The sequence below is a fragment of the Manis pentadactyla genome, chromosome 3 (assembly GCF_030020395.1).
Source record: "Manis pentadactyla isolate mManPen7 chromosome 3, mManPen7.hap1, whole genome shotgun sequence".
Lineage (NCBI taxonomy): Eukaryota > Metazoa > Chordata > Mammalia > Pholidota > Manidae > Manis > Manis pentadactyla.
In genome coordinates this window covers 21,900,812-21,920,063 of record NC_080021.1, presented here as the reverse complement: position 1 = coordinate 21,920,063, position 19,252 = coordinate 21,900,812, and the positions used below count along the sequence as shown (strand labels likewise).

Below are 19,252 nucleotides of genomic sequence, written 5' to 3'. Positions count from 1 at the left end.
AACTATAGAAATCATATATAACTTACATTGCTAAAATGTGTAAAATCAAGTTCTTAAAAGCAAAGGTAATAATCTCTATTGAAATAATAAATCAAGGCACACACACACACACACACACACACACACACACACACACACACACACATACAGCCTCAGTACCTTAAAGGACACAAGTGAATTTAGGGATTCTAGTTCTAATATATATGACAAAGAATAAGTAAAATAAATAAAGCTACATCTAGAAATAATATTTTCAGCCTGACTCTTCATCTGTGTAAAACTGGTTTTACCTTCTGTTTTCTAGTAATGCATCAATCTGTACAGTTTCAGACCAGGGATGAATGAATAAAGTATATTCCTGATCCCTTTTCCTTGTCTCTCTCAGGCAGTTACTAAAGTTTTTTCCTTCACTATCCAAGTTTCTCTCCAATTTCTGTAGGTACAACTAGGTACACAAAGAAGTGAGGAAGATGGAGCCAGAGCGATCCTTTTGCAATTCAACTGTCTTTACATAACTCCACATCATTCCTCTAGCAATTACTACTTAAGTATATTCCTTTTTATTAATTTTAAGGTTCATTACTGAATCAGTAATTTTAAAGAAAAAGAAAACACTACCAAAACTAGAGTATGGTATTGTGAAAACAATCTAATGCCACCTCTGTCATCACAAAAATATATTTATGAAATGATTTTGATGAAAGTAAATACTGGCACAATTACTTTTTTCTATTACGTATACCTGTTGTTTTAAGAGTGCCTTGCGGAGGGAGACCCTCTGTTCAAGCTCCCGAAGCTCCTGAGCGTCTTGTGCCTCAGCCTGCATTTTGATCTTGCTCTGAAGTTCAGTCAACAGCTCCAGTTCCTGCTGCAGCTGCGTTTTCAAAGCCTGGCACTCTGCCTCCTGTGCTTCATCCAAATGCGGCTGAAAGAGAGAAAGAAAACAGATATATCCTCCTGTGAGCTATCTTTTCATGACCTTTGGAAAGGAGGAGGTGTAAGTTAAGACAGACTACTCTTCTACAGGGCACAACTGTTCTCTTTTACATCTTGGAGTAAACATCTCTGGAAAAGGAAAACACATCAACCAATGACAGCATTATAAGGATAAAGCTATCATAAGCTATTTGGATGATGCCTAAATAATCATTATTTTTTAAAGAAAAATATAGAATCTGATTGATATAAGACTGTGAATCTCTTCTCTCCTATGGAAATAACTATAGAACAGGTTATTTATTTAATGCTACAGCTTACGGGCCAAATCTGAACAGCTACCTGATTTTTTGTTTTTGTTTTTCAATAGTCCACTAATTAGGAATGGTGTTTTACATTCTGAAATGGTCACATTTTAAATGGCTATGTAAATACCCACATAATAACCTCAAATTTTCCTCCTAAAATATTTACTAAGTCTGTAAACTTACATAGCAAATATTGTGTACCTGCACTCAAATGTGACCATCTGGATTCCCGATAAAGTACTACTTTTTGAACACTGCTTAACAAAGTTGCTTCTCCAATCTTGATACGCTGTTGGTATATGTACTAAACCTCTGCAAGGCACCAGCAGAGAGCCTATGTGGAACCTCATGTCCAAATGTATCAAAGAGAATTACATATGCATCATGCATATTTCCAAGCAATGCTGAGAACAAGAAGAATATGGACCACCATCACTATTTCCCAAGGTGCAGCAGAGTTTTCATTTCCAACTTAATATTTCAATTGTTGGGATTTTATTCAGGCGGTGGAAGGAAAGGGGCACTAAATTTGTTTTGCCTAAGTAAAGTAAACTTACAGCTCGAGTGGAGAGCATTTCATTAATGTTGTGGTCATACTGCTCAGTTAACATGGCTAAGTTTTGGGTCTGCTTCTCCTTAGTGTTTACTCTTTAGCACCACGAGCAAAAACCTGAAAGTCAGCTAACTAATCTATCAAAGGTCAAAGAAAAATTATGAGGCAAGGGAAGGGACAACCCTTCTTGTGGTAATGATAACAGACATGAACTATGTAAACATTTGTGAGATAAAATAATTTGAGTTCAGAAACAGAATAACTCTGGCTTTAAATCACAGGTTAATTATTCTATGAACTAAAGTTTCACCAAAACTTAGTAAGATGAGATATATTTTATAAGGTATACCCAACAAGCCTACAAGTAACAACACTCATTTGCTACACAAAGGCAGAACATATAGTTGAAATTATTTACCTCAATATATACACTGCCAGATATTGAATGGTTGACTAAGTGTGCAAATGCATGTATGACCAAACACTCTTCTCAAGGAACTAGTTCACACTCTTTGCTCCAATACTACAAAATCAAATATATATCCTTTTCTGCATTTTACACCAATTGAGGTATTAAGTCATAGTCATGTACCTTTATTCAGTGAAGGGTCAAGAAATGTCTAGCTAGAAAGACAAACTCTTGGTTTAGTTACATTTGGCACTGCTCTTAAATACTGCCCTTGGTTAATAAAATACCTCCAAGTTAGCCAGAAATGGAACAATGAAATTTAGAATTCTCTTCTGACTTTGTGTAACAGCCTCCATTCTTTAAAAAGCTTTTAAATATTCAAATATATTGCCAAGAAAACTATAGTCACTCCATATCACTAGCTAATGACAAAAAGGAAGGCCCTGAAAAATTTTTTCAACAAGATTAATACTTATACCAAGAACAAACTATATTCCTCAATGTTTCACTCAAGTGAAAGCAGGATAAACATGTTCCAGTTGTTTCTTAATCACTTAATACTGACAAAATGTCACCTAATGGCAGATGAAGAAATGGCAGATAAACAATAGGTGTTTATCTAAGTCATTCCTCAGAAATGGTTCCCCAATGTCTACAAATACAGTCAGCTTACCTAAGTGTGCAAACTGAAGTCCTCCTATCCCCCTTAAAGTCTTGGAGAAAGTTGGAATAGTTGCAACTATTGAAGTTGAACTACTATTTAGTAAATACAAATTTACCTTAAAAAGTTGCAACTATTACTTACATAAATGAAATGACATAATGTTAAAATAGAGTCTGTTTTCTCAAAGAAGGGACTAGGATTACCAAAGGGAAGGGGTTGGGGAGCGTGGGTGGGGAGGGAGGGAGAAGGGGATTAAGGGGCACTTATAATTAGCACACACAATATAGTGGGGTCACGGGGTATGCAGCACAGCACGGAGAAGACAGTAATAACTCTATAGTGTCTTACTACGCTGATGGACAGTGACTGCAGTGGAACATGGTGACTTTCTTTCCCACTAAAGTAAGAGAACAATTTCTTTTATGGAAAATCTTGAGCTTATTTATCATGAGAAGGACGCTTTCTATCTGAAGTCTGACTGTGACTGTGAGACATTATTTTTCCCCTTGATTTTTTAATAGTATCTGTGAAAATCAGACGTGTCTACAAGCTTTCAAACTGAGAAGGCTGCCACAACAGGGAACAAAAAGGAAGGGCTAAACAGCAAACAACTAACCTCTTCCAAGCCCCAGAGAAATGAAGTCGTATCCGATTTATGGTCTGACCAAAGACACTAAACAAGCTTTCAGTTTGGTTTACTTCTGGGTGCTGCTCACTTTAAAACTGTAATTCATTTTATAGACATGCTTTAAATATCTTTTGGTGGGAAACCCTACTATGTAACCACTACAAAGACAAAATAAAACTGGAAAATCATTATGAATTCTGATTGTGATAAGCATTAACTAATAATGGTTATGTGGATAGTCAACATATGAGCCACTCTGTAAACGATGTTCATTAGCTGTTTTGAAGATACAGCAAAGCATAAAATTTTACTTAGATTCACAAGGAAAGGGTGAATCTTAGCTTTACTTCTGTGTTTTGTTCAGGACAACTTGTATGAATGGAGTTGAATAGGAATCAGAGATACCACTAGGTGTGGTTTAGCTTCTGGTTTGGACACCGATTACTTCTGTGAGTGAATTTCACTTCACTTAAGGAGAGTTATTCAGGTAAGTGTTGTTACCTGATAGTTTTATAGTTAAATGGTCAAAGAGTTTGAAAAAGGGGGTAAAGAAGATACTGTGGAACCGGGCTTTATTGGATGTAAATACAAGTTTACAATGTGCAGACATGTACAGATTAACTGAGGTACTACTGTGGGTGATAACATATATAGTGGGTTGTTTTGGTTTTTTGTTTATTAAGATTCATGTGATTATACTTCACATATTTATTACAAGTTATAAAATTTGAAAATTCCTTGGAATTGTTAACTCTGGTTGATTTTGGTAGAGGGGGCTGGACCAGGTGGCCTAAAGAACAAGGAGAGGGAAACCTTTAACTTTATAATAAATACACTTTGACATCTTTTGAATTTTGTATCATATAAATAAATTTATCAAAGCAAATACAAAATTTAAAGTTTTTTGATATTATATATCACCAACACTTGTCTTTCCTTATTTGTCTACAAGAGAGGATATAATACCTTGCTTCACTCTGATGTACTAATTAAAAAAATACACTCCAACTACACATGCCCTGGTCTTACCTATGTTACCAAACACAGAAAGAATGGGAGTAACAGTGTGATAATTCCACTATTCCTCTAAAGATGAGTATTGACAATGAAGGGAGAAGGGGTAAAAAGGCATTTTTCATTCACTGGTTTCTGTACTAATTAAGAACTTACTGCCTCTTTTAGATACAAATCACATTCAGAGGAAATAAGATTCCAAAACTATAAAACTTGGAACAACAGAGAGAAGCCAGCAGGTTAGTATGTTGATATGTAGATTATAGTACCAACACTGGACATTTGAGTGCACTTAAAATGAGAATTTTGAATCTTATTTATGACACTTTCCACAGTTAAAAAGTTCTGGCCATTTTTTGGTACTCTGCTGAGAAATACACAAGCAGAAGTCTGTAGCCATAGACCCTCTACACCAACACTAACCCAACATGATGAAAATGAAAAGAAAAAAAGCTTATTCAATTTCTTGATGACAGACATCTGACTTAGACTTTTACTGTTTACATGATGCCTTTTATCTGTCCTCCTTTGCCAAGAAGCTTAGGCTAAAGGTACCTTCAGACTCTTAGGCTGCTGACGAACCTGCATGACATGCTTCCACCTTAGTTCTCGCTCTCTCCGTTTATTACGCTCCAGCTGGTCAGTGAGCTCGGTTTGATGCTGCAGACTCATCAACTCACAGCGCATCTTCTGCACTGTGTTGAGGTGGTGGAACTCCAGTTCTTGCGTGGATTCATGCTGTCGCAGTAGCATTGCATGCTCTAACTCCTTCTGGGCCTGCCTTTTATTTAATTCCTAATCCATAAAAAAAGACAAAGGCGTAATTTGCTGATGTACAATGCCAGGAGAAAAAAAATCCTAAGAAACAGAATAACCAGGATATAGGTGTAATCCTCTCATTTAATAATGGCTGCACAGTGAATATTAGAGTTTTATTACTGGAACTGTAGAAAATGGGCAATTAGTAACACAATTGCCTTATCTGTTCATTTACTATTTATACTACTTTTAGCAATAAGATTAAGACATATCAAATCTGTCCCAAGAGACTTAATGTCCTTTCTACTCTCTTTCCATCATTTATGTTTCCTAATTTTGTATTTGAACAGGATTTCTAAGTCATCCTGTGAATTTTTTCAGAGTATACATTCAATTCTATTACATGCAGTATACCCAGTATAGTGCAGTGGTTAAGAACACAAGACTCTAGGGCTAGGCTGCCTGCTTTCTGAATTCTGGCTCTGCTACTGACAAGCAGTGAGTCCTTGGGTTAATTACTTAAACTCTCTGTGCTTCCATTTCATTACTTCTCAAATGGAGACCATAACATAGCTGTTTCATAAAATTAACGTGAGGGTAAAATGAGGTCATAAGTGGAAAGCTGTCAGAATACCTACCTCATGATCAATAAATGTTACTACAATTTTTTTCAGTTTAAAAGATCAAATGTACAACACACACACACATACACTCACACACACTCTCTCTCTTTTTCTATGTAGAAGGAAGTCAGATGTGCCCCCTTTGCCTCTGCTGCCCCTTCTCCAGGGGCCAACATTTGGTGCATATGTTTCCCAACCTTCCCCACGCTTATCGTGACACAACTATTACACAAAAATATACAGTTTTAAAATTTAATAACAATATATATTATAGGCATATAATATGCTTTCTTTACCTAAAAATATAATGGACAAATACAGATTTAAAAAAATTTTTATAGGAAGCTTCTGCTTTCTGATGCCATAGTTTTTCTATTTTTTGCTTTATGACAAATTTTCAATAAACATCTACACATGATACACCATATAATTATGTTACTATTTGTTTAGGATATAATTCTAGAAGCGGATTCGATGGGTAAAAGATACATGCAAATTAAATGGTTAAAGCTGCTGAATTATGCTCCAAAATGGCAGTGTCAATTTATATTCTTACCAACACTGACCACTTTCCCATGCCACTACTAGGACTTACCAATTTTTTAGACCGATCTTATCTAATTGATGCAATTGTTCTAATTTGAATTTCTTTAATTGTTACTGAATTTGAATAATTATGTTATACTTAAAGTTTATTTTAAGCCACTCTTGGAAATAAATTGATCTATGCTCATAGGTATACCTGATAATGAGAACTGTTGTTTTCATTGGCATAAGTTTCTACATATTCCCAATGAATAATTTCATGATTATAAAATTATGTTAAATGGTAGTATTACCTTCATGGCACCCATTTCGGATGAAAAGGCATAAGTTATCCAATTAATTTTCTCATATTTAAAAATTAACAGTTCTTTCATCCATGGATTTAATATTTATTAAATATTTACTTAATACATATTTATTGAATACCTGTTATGAGCCAGCCACTAGCTACAAGGCCTGGATATATCTAGCCACTGGATATAAAAGCCCTGAACAGAACCTTGGACTTCATCTAATTTCCATTCTACTTGGGGAGACAGAGATCCCCATAAAAAGTGTGTGCATATACGTGTGTGTGTGTGTGTGTGTGTGTGGTGTGTGTGAGAGAGAGAGAGAGAAGAGTGCAAGGATATTTAAAGAAGAGAGGAGGATTTGGAGATCAGAACTGAGGAGATATGAAGTGAGGGAGAAGGTGAACTGTGTGGGTTGGGTTTCCAGGGAAGAAGGACTTAGGCAAAGGCAAGCAGAGGCGCTCTAAGGCCCTGAGGGTGGGATGTGACTGACATATTTTCAGGAAGATTCTGATTTCACACCATTTACACATACCTCCCTGACAAGGTCCTGCTCCAAGTTGTGGCACCCAAGTAACAACTTTCTTTTGAAGAGACGGCATTGCAGCTCTAGATACCGTCTCTGACGTTGAAGAAGATTGGTCTTTTCCTCTTCTTGGAAATGCTGTATGTTCTCTTTCTGCTTTGAAAGCCATTCCTGTTTTTCTTTTCTTGGGGTGCTCTTGTTTTCATTCAGCTCCTGGCAAGATAAAGAACAACTGAGTTCAAAATACATAAAAATTAACTACATGAATATACTATTCGGTAGCTGGTAACCTTCAGTAAAAGTACTTAATTTGTGCCCTCTCTCATGGGCAGGCAGGTCAATTACCTTAAAGGAGGTAGGTAGTATTTTTCTGTTTCTGGAGTTATCCATGAAGTAGGACAAGGAAAGAGAAAACATACACTAGAAAACATGCATACTTTTTAGTTTTGCACAGCTATATTTAAGATGGCTCGTAGCTTTGAAAGCATGCAATGATTGGTGAATGAAGTAAAACATCTTTCTTTAAAGTCCTCCCAAAAAGGGGAAGAAGACAGTGCTTTCAAGTAAAAATCACACATGAATTAAAATTAAGGTTAAAATATAGTTATGTCTCACTTCTTGGTTTTCAACAATAGAAATACTAAGTTTATGGCAAAGTTAAGGATGGGTTCAGTATAAAAGACCAGAAATTAAATGGAAAATCAACAAAAACACAGGAAAATAGAGACCTTTTAGAATAGATTTAATATTCAGCACTATAACCACTGAACAAGGCAAGACCAATATTTTTCTACAGCATTTTAAATATCATCTCACAAACTACCTTAAAAAATGTATTTATACTGGACAAGATGAGAATATTGACAATACATTCAATGATGCAAACCCGAGGATGCTGACAATACATTCAATGATGCAAACCCAAGGATGCTAATTAATATTAGTATATTTCAACCTAAAATGCATCAACCTTACAGAGAATATAAATCAGCCATCTTTCCTAGGTCTAAGATGATTTTTTAGAGACTGTTAACCTATGGTTCTTCATCTGTTGTTCAAGAAAGAAACCAATTATTCATTACCTTCATTGATAAGATATTCAAACACATAAAAATAAAAAGCACATATGCTTGTAGTTCTCAACTTAAGGATGTCAATGAGAAGACAGGGATAATACAGGCATATACAGAAAGAATCACTTGGCTATGTTTTTCAGAATTTTTGGCCAAGGAAATTTCCCATCCACTAAGACTATAGTATGTCCCTTCCTCTATACTAATAATAATTATTCTAAATGAACACACACGCACATGCAGACATACACAGACACAAAACTACCTTCGAAAAGAAAATGGACTTATTAGTTAGACTATGAATTATATACTTAAAGGATTATCTAAAACAACATATTCATTTATAAAACTAAAACCTGATTTCACTAGAAAACAACTATAGAACTGCATTTTGTTGGATATTTATGTACAGTTGGGAATCCTATTTATCATCTTTTCAAATCCCATGTTCTAGTATTGAGTTTAGCTTTTAGATTACAGTAATGGGAATACATAGCAGGTTATATTCTTTAAAGTTGGAAAAATCTTATCAATGAACCTCACTCGGCAGGGTATATATAGCAAGGCTTTGTGCCACCAATGTCCTTAATAAGACTTATATGTCTAATTATAGGTCAAATTCCTACACACAAAAAAGCACTATACCAAAGAGATTATGGTTATTTTATCAAGATTAATTTATCTGTGTGCTAATAATTAATTACATGGACTAAAAATTTCAGTCCATCAGTCTGTAAAAGAGGGTGTAAACTGGGGAAGTCTTGGTGGATGGGGAATTTCCTTGGCAAAAGATTTTGAAAAACATAGTCAAATGATTCTTTGTGTATACGCCTATATTATCTCTGTCTTCTCATTGACATCCTTCAGTTGAGAACTACAAGTTTATATGCTTTTTATATTTATGTGTTTGAGTATCTTATCCACAAAAGTAATAAAGAATTGGTTTCTTTCTTGAATAACAGGTGAAGAACCATAAGGTCAATAGTCTCTGAAAAATCATCTTATACCTACAAAAGATGGCTGGTTTATATTCTCTGCAATATAATAAATATGCTATAGTTGACACATATCATTTTCCTGTCCTGACCACTATCCTGAGTAATAATCCCCTTTCAGAAATTGCCTTAGGACAACATGGCTTTCCTCACAGTTAGACTAGAACTGCGATAAAAATAGGTTCAAGAAAGCAGCACATAAAGGGCAAACACACATGAAATCCTGTAGCCATAAAGACATAATTAGCATGCTTTCCTATTAAAGAAAATGGGATGAGAAGAAATGCCTCTTATCCTTCTTCTGTGTTAAAATCAGAATAAGAACAAATTATTGTAATCTGAGCCCAAAGTAAGAAGGTATGATTTACTTTTAAAGGAAGAGATGCATGGCTCTTTCTCACAGCTAAAATCTTTTTATTTCTAGTGACTCAATTACTTAAGAAGTGCTTAGAAAGCTACTATAAATAATAGCTTTATAAAATAATTCACATTTTCAAGAGACCACTCTTTTTAGATCCCACTCAACTGAGGATCTCAGCCATTGAAAAGTAATAGGTTATAATCAATGTCCTCACTTAAACTGATATATTGTTAGTGGCCACAAACAAAAGAAAAATTTATCTTAATGGTTCTATGAGTAGATCAATATTGGATATAATCAGTAAGCAGGTAAGTGGCTTGAAAATTTTTATAAAGTAAACACCTCCTTAAGCTGTTCCTTTCGAAGTTTGTATTCTCTCTTCTGGGACTTCAAAAGGCTATTCAGTTCTTTCTTCTGCTCATCCTGGATATGCTGCTGAAATTTTTTCACCTTGCTGCACATCACTTTAGCCTACAGGAAAATTTTTAAACGGATCAAATTAGCTAAGTAGATAAGCTTCAAAGCAGCAGTTTAATACACATTAGCAAGGATATTTCCTCCCACCTAAGAATATAAAATCAGTATAATCATTACCAAAACAAGAATATCCAACAAATTATTAACAAGTATTACTCAGCATCCTTATGATTTGAATTTCAGAGAACCACTAAAATGGAACTCATCTTTAAAATGCTGATCTTTACAGGGTCAGTGTTTTCACCTTTTTTCCCCCATTTAAGTGGAGTATGCTGCCCGACCCTCCCCACTAATAAAACAAAACAAATGTAATTAAGTTATGACCTTTTATCTAGTTTGACTTGTGTATTAACAATGTAATACGTTCATCTTCAAATTAAACCCTGACTTTTAATTTGTATTTTAAATAATATGAAAATGTTAAATATTAAATACCTGTATATTATTATTTTATTTCTGATGATACATGCAATAGTTGACCCTTAAACAACGTGGGGATTATGGGTGCTGACTCCCAACAGAGTAAAAAAATCCACCTATAACTTTTCATTCCCCAAAAACTTAACTACTAAAAGCATACTGCTGACTGGCAGCCTTACTGACAACATGAACAGATATTCACACATATTCTGTATGTTGTATAAATTCTATACTGTATTCTTACAACAAAGAAAGCTAGAAATAAGAAAATGACCTTTTAAACTGTCTCCCAAAACATTTTCCAAGACCTTTATTGAAAAAAAAATATGTGTATAAATGGGCCTGTGCAGTTCAAACATATGTTATTCAAGGGTGAACTATACATATTCATTGTAGAACATTTAGGAAATACAGAAAAACACAAAGAAGAAAAATCTTGCATGATTTTACCACCCAGAGATGACCAATACAAATATTTTGGTGCATACCCTTCCTAATTTTTTCTAGGCATGTATAGATATTGATATAAATATATAAAACAAATCTAAAATCATATTGTACATCGTGTTTCATGAATTCCTTTCCTAAAAATGTTAGTATCTACCTCTTTACAAAGTATTCAAGAAAGTATAACACCAAACAGGATTCTAAATATTTCTACATTCTTTCACCAAATTATTTCAAAATCAAATATTCATTTACACCAGAAATCATTTTGCTAAATTCTCTGTTCCTGTGAGAGAGTGATTCTTCTTTTTTTTGCAGGGAAGGGTGAACAGGGTAGCTATAAATGCCCCAGGGCAGACTAGCCAGACATATTTGAAGATATGGTATAAATTTATTGAGAAGTTTACATTTTACTTGACAACTGTGATTATCAAAATAAATTCAAACTAATGGGACACCTAGGAAATTAGAAACCAGTTTTCACAAAAGACTCCTAAAAAATGCACCTTTATCATACAGTAGAATGATACTTATTTGTAGTAAACAAATGGGCTAAATCTGAATCTGAAACCCTCTTAATTCCTCTTAATTTAACATTCTCTGTATATTACAGTACTCTTCAATTCTTCTGATATAAAAATGCTACTATAAATTTAAGGTTTCCAAAAAGTACATAGAGAATGATGAATGTTTTTTTGACACCTAAATCAGCTACTAACTGATTTATCAAACTTCTCAGATAACCAAAGTACCCAAGGCCTAGAACAGAATACTTAATGACTTTTTTTCATTAAGGTATCATTGATATACACTCTTATGATGGTTTCACATGAAAAATAATGTGGTTACTACATTCACCCACATATATCATCGAGTTCCTTCCATACCCCATTGCAGTCACTGCCCATCAGTGTTGTAAGATGCCATATCACTACATGTCTTTTCTGTGCTACACTGTCCCCATGATCCCCCCAACACCATGTGTACTGATCATAATAGCCCTCAATGCCCTTCTCCCTCCCTCCCCAACCGCCCTCCCGCACCCCTCCCCTTTGGTAACCGCTAGTTCCTTCTTGGAGTTTGTGAGTCTGCTGCTTTGTTCCTTCAGTTTTGCTTCGTTTTTATACTCCACAAATGAGGGAAATCATTTAGTACTTGTCTTTCTCTCCCTAACTTATTTCACTGAGCATAATACCGTCTAGCTACATCCATGTTGCTGCAAATGGTAGGATTTGTTTCTTTCTTATGGCTGAATAGTATTCCATTGTGCATATGTACAACTTCTTCTTTATCCATTCATCTACTGATGGACACGTAGGTTGCTTCCATATCTTGGCTATTGTAAATAGTGCTGTGATAAACATAGGGGTGCATCTGTCTTCTTGAATCTGACAACTTTTTTCTCTGGGCAAATTCCTAGGAGTGGAATTCGCGGGTCAAATGGAATTTCTATTTTTAGTTTTCTGAGGAACCTCCAAATTGCTATCCACAATGGTTGAACTAGTTTACATTCCCACCAGCAGTGTAGGAGGGATAAACTTCCTCGGCATTCTAGCCACCATTTGTTGTTCCTAGTCTTTTCGATGTTGGCCATGCTAAATGGTGTGAGGTGATATCTCATTGTGCTTTTAATTTGCATTTCCCTGATAATTAGTGATATGGAGCATCTTTTCAAGTGCCTCTTGGCCATCTGAATTTCTTCTTTGGAGAAGCATCTGTTCATATCCTGTGACCATTTTTTAATTGGGTCATTTGCTTTTTGGGTGTTGAGGCATGTGAACACTTTATTTATTTTTGGATGTTAATCACTTGTCGGATATGTTGTTTACAAATATATTCTCCCATACTGTACGATGTCTTTTTGTTCTGCTGATGGTGTCTTTTGCTGTACAGAAGCTTGATGTAGTCCCATTTGTTCATTTTTGCTTTTGTTTCCCTTGCCCAAGGAGATGCGTCCAGGAAAAAGTTGCTCATGTTTATATTCAAGAGATTTTGCATATGTTGTCTTCTAAGAGTTTTATGGTTTCATGACTTACATTCAGGTCTTTGATCCATTTTGAATTTACTTTTGTGTATGGGGTTAGGCAATAATTCAGTTTCATTCTCTTGCATGTAGCTGTCCAGTTTTGCCAACACCAGATGTTGAAGATGCTGCCATTTCCCCATTGTATGTCCATGGCTCCATTATGGTATATTAATTAACCACATTTGCTTGGGTTTATATCTGGGATCCCTAGCCTGTTCCACTGGTCTTTGGGTCGTTTCTTGTGCCAGTACCAAATTGCCTTTGCAGTAGAGGTTGAAGTTGGGGAGCATAATCCACCCCCTGCTTTATTATTCCTACTCATGATTGCTTTGGCTATTTGGGGTCTTCCGTGGTTCCATGTGAATTTTAGAACTATTTGATCTAGTTCACTGAAAAATGCTGTTGGCATTTCGATAGGGATTGCACTGAATCGGTAGATTGCTTCAGGCAGGATAGCCATTTTCACAATATTAATTCTTCCTATCCATGAGCAAGGGATGTTATTTCCATTTATTGGTATCTTCTTTTTCTTGAATGTCTTGTAGTTTTCAGTGTATAGGTCTTTCACTTCCTTCGTTAGGTTTATCCCTAGGTATTTTATTCTTTCTGATGCAATTGTGAATGGAATTGTTTTCCTGATTTCTCTTTCTGCTAGTTCATCATTAGTGTATAGGAATTCAAGAGATTTCTGTGTATTAATTTTGTATCCTGCCACTTTGCTGAATTCAGTTCTTAGTACTAGTAGTTTAGGGGTGGATTTTTTAAGATTTTTTATGTATAATATCATGTCATCTGCAAACAGTGACAGTTTAACTTCTTCTTTACCAATCTGGATGCCTTTTATTTCTTTGTGTTGTCTGATTGCTGTGGCTAGGACCACTAGTACTATGTTGAATAAAAGTGGAAAGAGTGGGCATCATTCTCTTGTTCCCGACTTAGAGGAAAAGCCTTCAGCTTCTCACTGTTAAGTATGATGTTGGCTTTGGGTTTGTCATATATGGCCTTTACTATGTTGAGGTACTTGCCCTCTATACTCATTTTGTTGAGATTTTTTACCATGAATGGATGTTGAATTTTGTCGAGTTCTTTTTCAGCTTCTATGGAGATGATCATGTGCTTTTTGTCCTTATTTTAGTTAATGTGGTGGATGATGCTGATGGATTTTCAAATGTTGTACCATCCTTTCATCCCTGGAATAAATCGTACTTGATCATGATAGATGATCTGTTTGATATATTTTTTACTATGATTTTGTTGAGTGTTTTTGCGCCTATGTTCACCAGAGATATTGGTCTATAATTTTCTTTTTTTGTGGTGTATTTGCCCAATTTTGGGATTAGAGTGATGCTGGCCTCATAGAATGAGGGTGGAAGTATTCCCTCCTTGTCTACTTTTTAGAAAGCTTTAAGGAGGATGGGTATTAGGTCTTCACTAAATGTCTGATAAAATTCAGCAGTGAAGCCATCTGGTCCAAGAGTTCTATTTTTAGGTAGATTTTTATTACCAATTCAGTTTTGCTGCAGGTAATTGATCTGTTCAGATTTTCTGTTGCTTTCTGGGTCTGCCAAGGAAGGTTGTACTTTTCTTGAAAGTTGTTCATCCCTTCTGGGTTATCAACTTTCTTAGCATACAATTTTTCACTGTATTCTCTAATAATTCTTTGTATTTCCGTAGTGCCCATAGTGATTTTTCCTTTCTCATTTCTAGACACTCTTTTTTTCTTGATAAGTCTGGCTAGGGGTTTTCTATTTTGCTTATTTTCTCAAAGAACCAGCTCCTGCTCTCATTGATTCTATTGTTTTATTCTTCTCGATTTTATTTAAGCCTGCTCTGATCTTTATTATGTCCATCTTCTACTGACTTTGGGCCTCATTTGTTCTGCTTTTTCTAGTTTTGTTAATTGTGAGTTTAGACTGTTCATATCGGATTTTTCTTCTTTCCTGAGGCAGGCCTGTATTGCAATATACTTCCCTCTTAGCACAGCCCTAGCTGCATCCCACAGATTTTGCATTGCTTGATCTGTTTTTATTTGGTCATTGATCCATTGATTATTTAGGAGCATGTTGTTAAACCTCCATGGGTTTGTGGGTCTTTTCATTTTCTTTAAGTAATTTATTTCTAGTTTCATACCTTTGTGGTCTGAGAAGCTGGTTGGTTCAATTTCAATATTTTTGTATTTACTGACATTCTTTTTTGTAGTCTAGTATATAATCTATTCTTGAAAATGTTCCATGTGCACCTGAGAAGAATGTGTACCCTGCAGCTTTTGGGTGGAGCATTCTGTAGATATCTGTTAGGTCCATCTGTTCTAATGTGTTGTTCAGTGCCTCTGTTTAATTACTTATTTTCTGTCTGGTTGATCTGTACTTTGGAGTGAGTGGTGTGTTGAAGTCTCCTAAAATGAATGCATTGCATTCTATTTCCATGTTCAATTCTGTTAGTATTTGTTTCACATATGTAGGTGCTCCTGTCTTCGGTGCATAGATATTTATAATGGTTAAATCCTCTTGTTGGACTGACCCCTTTATCATTATGTAATGTCCTCCTTTGCTCTTGTGGCTTTCTTTGTTTTGAAGTCCACATTGTCTGATACAAGTACTGTAACTCCTGCTTTTTTCTCCCTATTGTTTTCATGAAATATCTTTCTCTATCCTTTCACTTTTAGTCTGTGTATGTCTTTGGGTTTGAGGTGAGTCTCTTTTCAGTGGCATATAGATGGGTCATGCTTTTTCATCCATTCTATTGCCCTGTGTCTTTTGATTGGTGCATTCAGTCCATTTACATTTAGGGTGATTATCAATAGGGATGTACTTATTGCCATTGCAGGCTTTAGATTCATGGTTACCAAAGGTTCAAGGGAACCTTCCTTACTATCTAAGAGTCTAAGCCCACTTAGTGTGCTATTACAAACACAATATAAAGATTCATTTTTTCTCCTCCTTTTTCTTCCTCCTCCATTGTTTATATATTAAGTATCATATTCTGTACTCTTTGTCTATCCCTTAACCTACTTTGGGATAGTTGATTTAATTTTGCATTTGCTTAGTAATTAATTGTTCTGCTTTTTTAATGTGGTTTTATTACCTCTGGTGACAGCTATTTAGCCTTAGGAACTCTTCCATCTATAGCAGTCTATCCAAGATACACTGCAGAAACAGTTTGTGGGAGGTAAATACTCTCAGCTTTGGCTTATCTGGAAATTGTTTGATCCCTCCTTCAACATTAAATGATAATCTTTCCAGGTAGTGTATTCTTGCTTCTGCCTCATTGCATTAAATATATCATGCCACTCCTTTCTGGCCTGTAAGTTTTCTGCTGAGAAGTCTGATGATAGCCTGATGGGTTTTCCTCTGCATGTGATCTTTTCTCTCTCTCTGGCTTCTTTTAATATTTTGTCTTTATCCTTGAACTTTGCCATTTTAATTATTATATGTTTTGGTGTTGTCTTCCTTGGGTCCCTTGTGTTGGGAGATCTGTGCACCTCCATGGCCTGAGAGACTATCTCCTTCCTCAGATTGGGAAAGTTTTCAGCAATTACCTCCTCAAAGACACTTTCCCTTTTCCTCTCTCTTCTTCTTCTGATACCCCTGTAATACGAATATTGCTCCGGTTGGAATGGTCACACAGTTCTCTCAATATTCTTTCATTCCTAGAGATCTTTTTTCTGTGCCTCAGCTTCTTTGCATTCCTCTTCTTCAATTTTTTTTCATTTATCATCTCCTCCACCATATCTAATCTGCTTTTAAATCCCCACATTGTATTCCGTAATGAATGGATCTCTGTTCTGGATTTGTTCCTGCATTCTTGAGTATTTTGCTGTACCTACATGGATGTGTTTATGATTTTAAAAAAATCTCTTTTAGGAAGATTGATGAGTTCATTTTCACTTGACCTCTTTCTGGTGTTTTGGGGATTTTGGGTTGAACCAGTTTCCTTTGGCATTTCATATTTTTATGTATCACCCTCTAGGACCCTGAAGGCATACTCCCTGGAGTTACTTAGCCCATGGAGCAATGTCAGGGTCTCAGCAGGAGCGGTGCTGGTGACTGGGGGTTGGGAAGAGCTGTTTCCTGCTTCCTGGCTACTGTGCATTTGTCCACAGACAGACTAGTCAGCCGAACACACAGGTGTAACCCTCTATGCCTTGCATTTGTAGCTGCTGTAGGCAGGACCTCCCTCTGGATGGATTGACACCAGGACGGGGCAGCTGGTTTGTAAGCCAGTGTCAGCCTGCTGGAAGTTGCAGCAAGCTGCATTTCATGGTCGAAGGCCTCAGAGCTGTATAGCCAGCCGGGGGGATGGACTGCCTGAAGTTCTTGAGAAGTTCTTCTTCTGATACCCCTATAATACGAATATTTCATATAATACGAATATAATACGAAAAGGGCAGAGTGCACCTGGACAATTTTGTCTACCTATCCTTTTTCCTGAGCAGCAAGCCCTGTGCAATCCTTGCCCATTTAGTAGCCCTCTCACTGTTAGGAAGTCTCTCATACTGCCTGCCTTTCTTTTGTCCCAGAGCATCCGGATGTGAATCCCTGTTTTCCATAACAGCTGGAATCTCAGTCTGTGCAAGTATTCCTCTTGTCTTAACTTTCCAACCCCACTAATCTTGAGCACCATGCAATATAGGTTCTTGCTCCCACAGCAGATCTCCAGGGCTGGGTGTTCAGCGGTCCTAGGCCTCCACCCCATCTCCACTCCATTTCTCTTCCTTCTGCCAGTGAGCTGGGGTGGGAGAAGAGCATGGGTTCCCCCAGATCACGGCTTTGGTATGTTACATTTTTTGAGGTCTGTTCTTTTCTCCAGGTGTAAGCAGTCTGGTGCTGCCTTCTTTCCTGTTGATCTTTTAGGGTTAGTATTAACAATATTTTCATATTATATGTGGCTTTGGGAGGAGGCCTCTGTCTCACCTCTCACGTCATCATCTTTAATCTGATCTACCTGACTTTAACCACTGTTACATGATAAAACTATCAAGTTATCAGGATATAATTCCATATCTACTGGTTCCTGACTCAGCACTTGATATTTTACTTATTATATAAATATTTCTCCCTTTCCCCAGTTGACTTGCTAATTCTGGGGAACAGATACCCTAACATCAAAATGCCATCTTGGTTAATTTTGAAATAGTCACAAGTGAGAATAAACACATTAGTAAGACTGGTCAGCTACCTGTTTTTCCACCGCAGCCTGATGTTTCTTGATAAGTTGCTTCATTTTTGCAGCAAAGGTGTTACGCTGAGTTACAAGATCTTTCTCTAATCTGAGACGGTGCTCATCCATCTTAGCCTTAAACTTCTTTTCCACATTCATGAGCTGTTTCTGATGTTGCTGCATCATTCTCTTACAGCCAGACATTTGTAATCTGAGCTGAGTTTCCTGCTCATGTTCTGGCATTTCCCTTGTAACCTACAACAATGGAGAGGAAAGAATGAAGTAAAGCAAAACTTTTTCTTTCAAAACCATCTTAGACCAGTCTACTATCAACTAAGTAGGTAATTCATGTTTAAGATCCCAGTCAACAGCTTCTAATAAAATTTCATCTGAAAAAGCAGACAAGCTAGCTGGTTCTAAAATTTAAATGTGAATGTAAAGGACCTAGAATAGCCAAAATTTTGAGGGGGTATGAAAAGTTGGTAGATGTAAACTTCAGTAATCAAAACAGTGTGGTATTGGTATAAGGACAGGCTGAATAGAGCAAAGGAACACAGTAAAATCTGGAAACAGACCCACATATATTCAGTCAATTGATTTGCTACCAAAAAGTCAAGTTAATTCAAAGAGGAAAGGAAAGTGTTTTTAACAAATCCTGCTGTAACAACTGGTTCTCTGTATTCAAAATAAATAAATGCTTAATCATGCTATACACAGAAATTAATTTGAAAAGAGTCACTTGACCTAAACCTAAAATCCAGAATCACAGAGCAGAGGAATACACAGAATATTGTCATGACCTTGGGGTCAGCAAATATTTCTTGGGTAGGAAACAAAAAACACTGATTATAATGAAAAAAATGTACAAACTGGATTCTCGAATAGAGGCAAAATTCAGATAATGTAAGATTAATCATTTAAAGTGAACAATTCAGTAGCATTTAATATATTCATGATATTCTGCAACCACTGCCCCATTGTAAAGAAAAAATGTACAAACTGGATTCTTAGAGACAAAATTCACATAATGTATGATT

The 19,252-nt window shown here is 36.0% G+C and overlaps 1 protein-coding gene across 1 annotated transcript in view; it reads right to left on the bottom strand.

The window, feature by feature from the left end:
* LOC118907542 (serine/threonine-protein kinase TAO1-like) overlaps positions 1 to 19,252 on the bottom strand; it is a 74,149-nt gene that overhangs the window by 23,949 nt on the left and 30,948 nt on the right. Inside the window, exons 12-16 of the mRNA XM_057499325.1 lie at positions 18,234 to 18,470; positions 10,028 to 10,156; positions 7,266 to 7,469; positions 5,068 to 5,307; positions 743 to 925 (exon numbers count right to left, since the gene is read on the bottom strand). Of these exons, the coding sequence (XP_057355308.1) occupies positions 743 to 925; positions 5,068 to 5,307; positions 7,266 to 7,469; positions 10,028 to 10,156; positions 18,234 to 18,470 (993 nt within the window). The remainder of the gene's footprint in view (positions 1 to 742; positions 926 to 5,067; positions 5,308 to 7,265; positions 7,470 to 10,027; positions 10,157 to 18,233; positions 18,471 to 19,252) is intronic.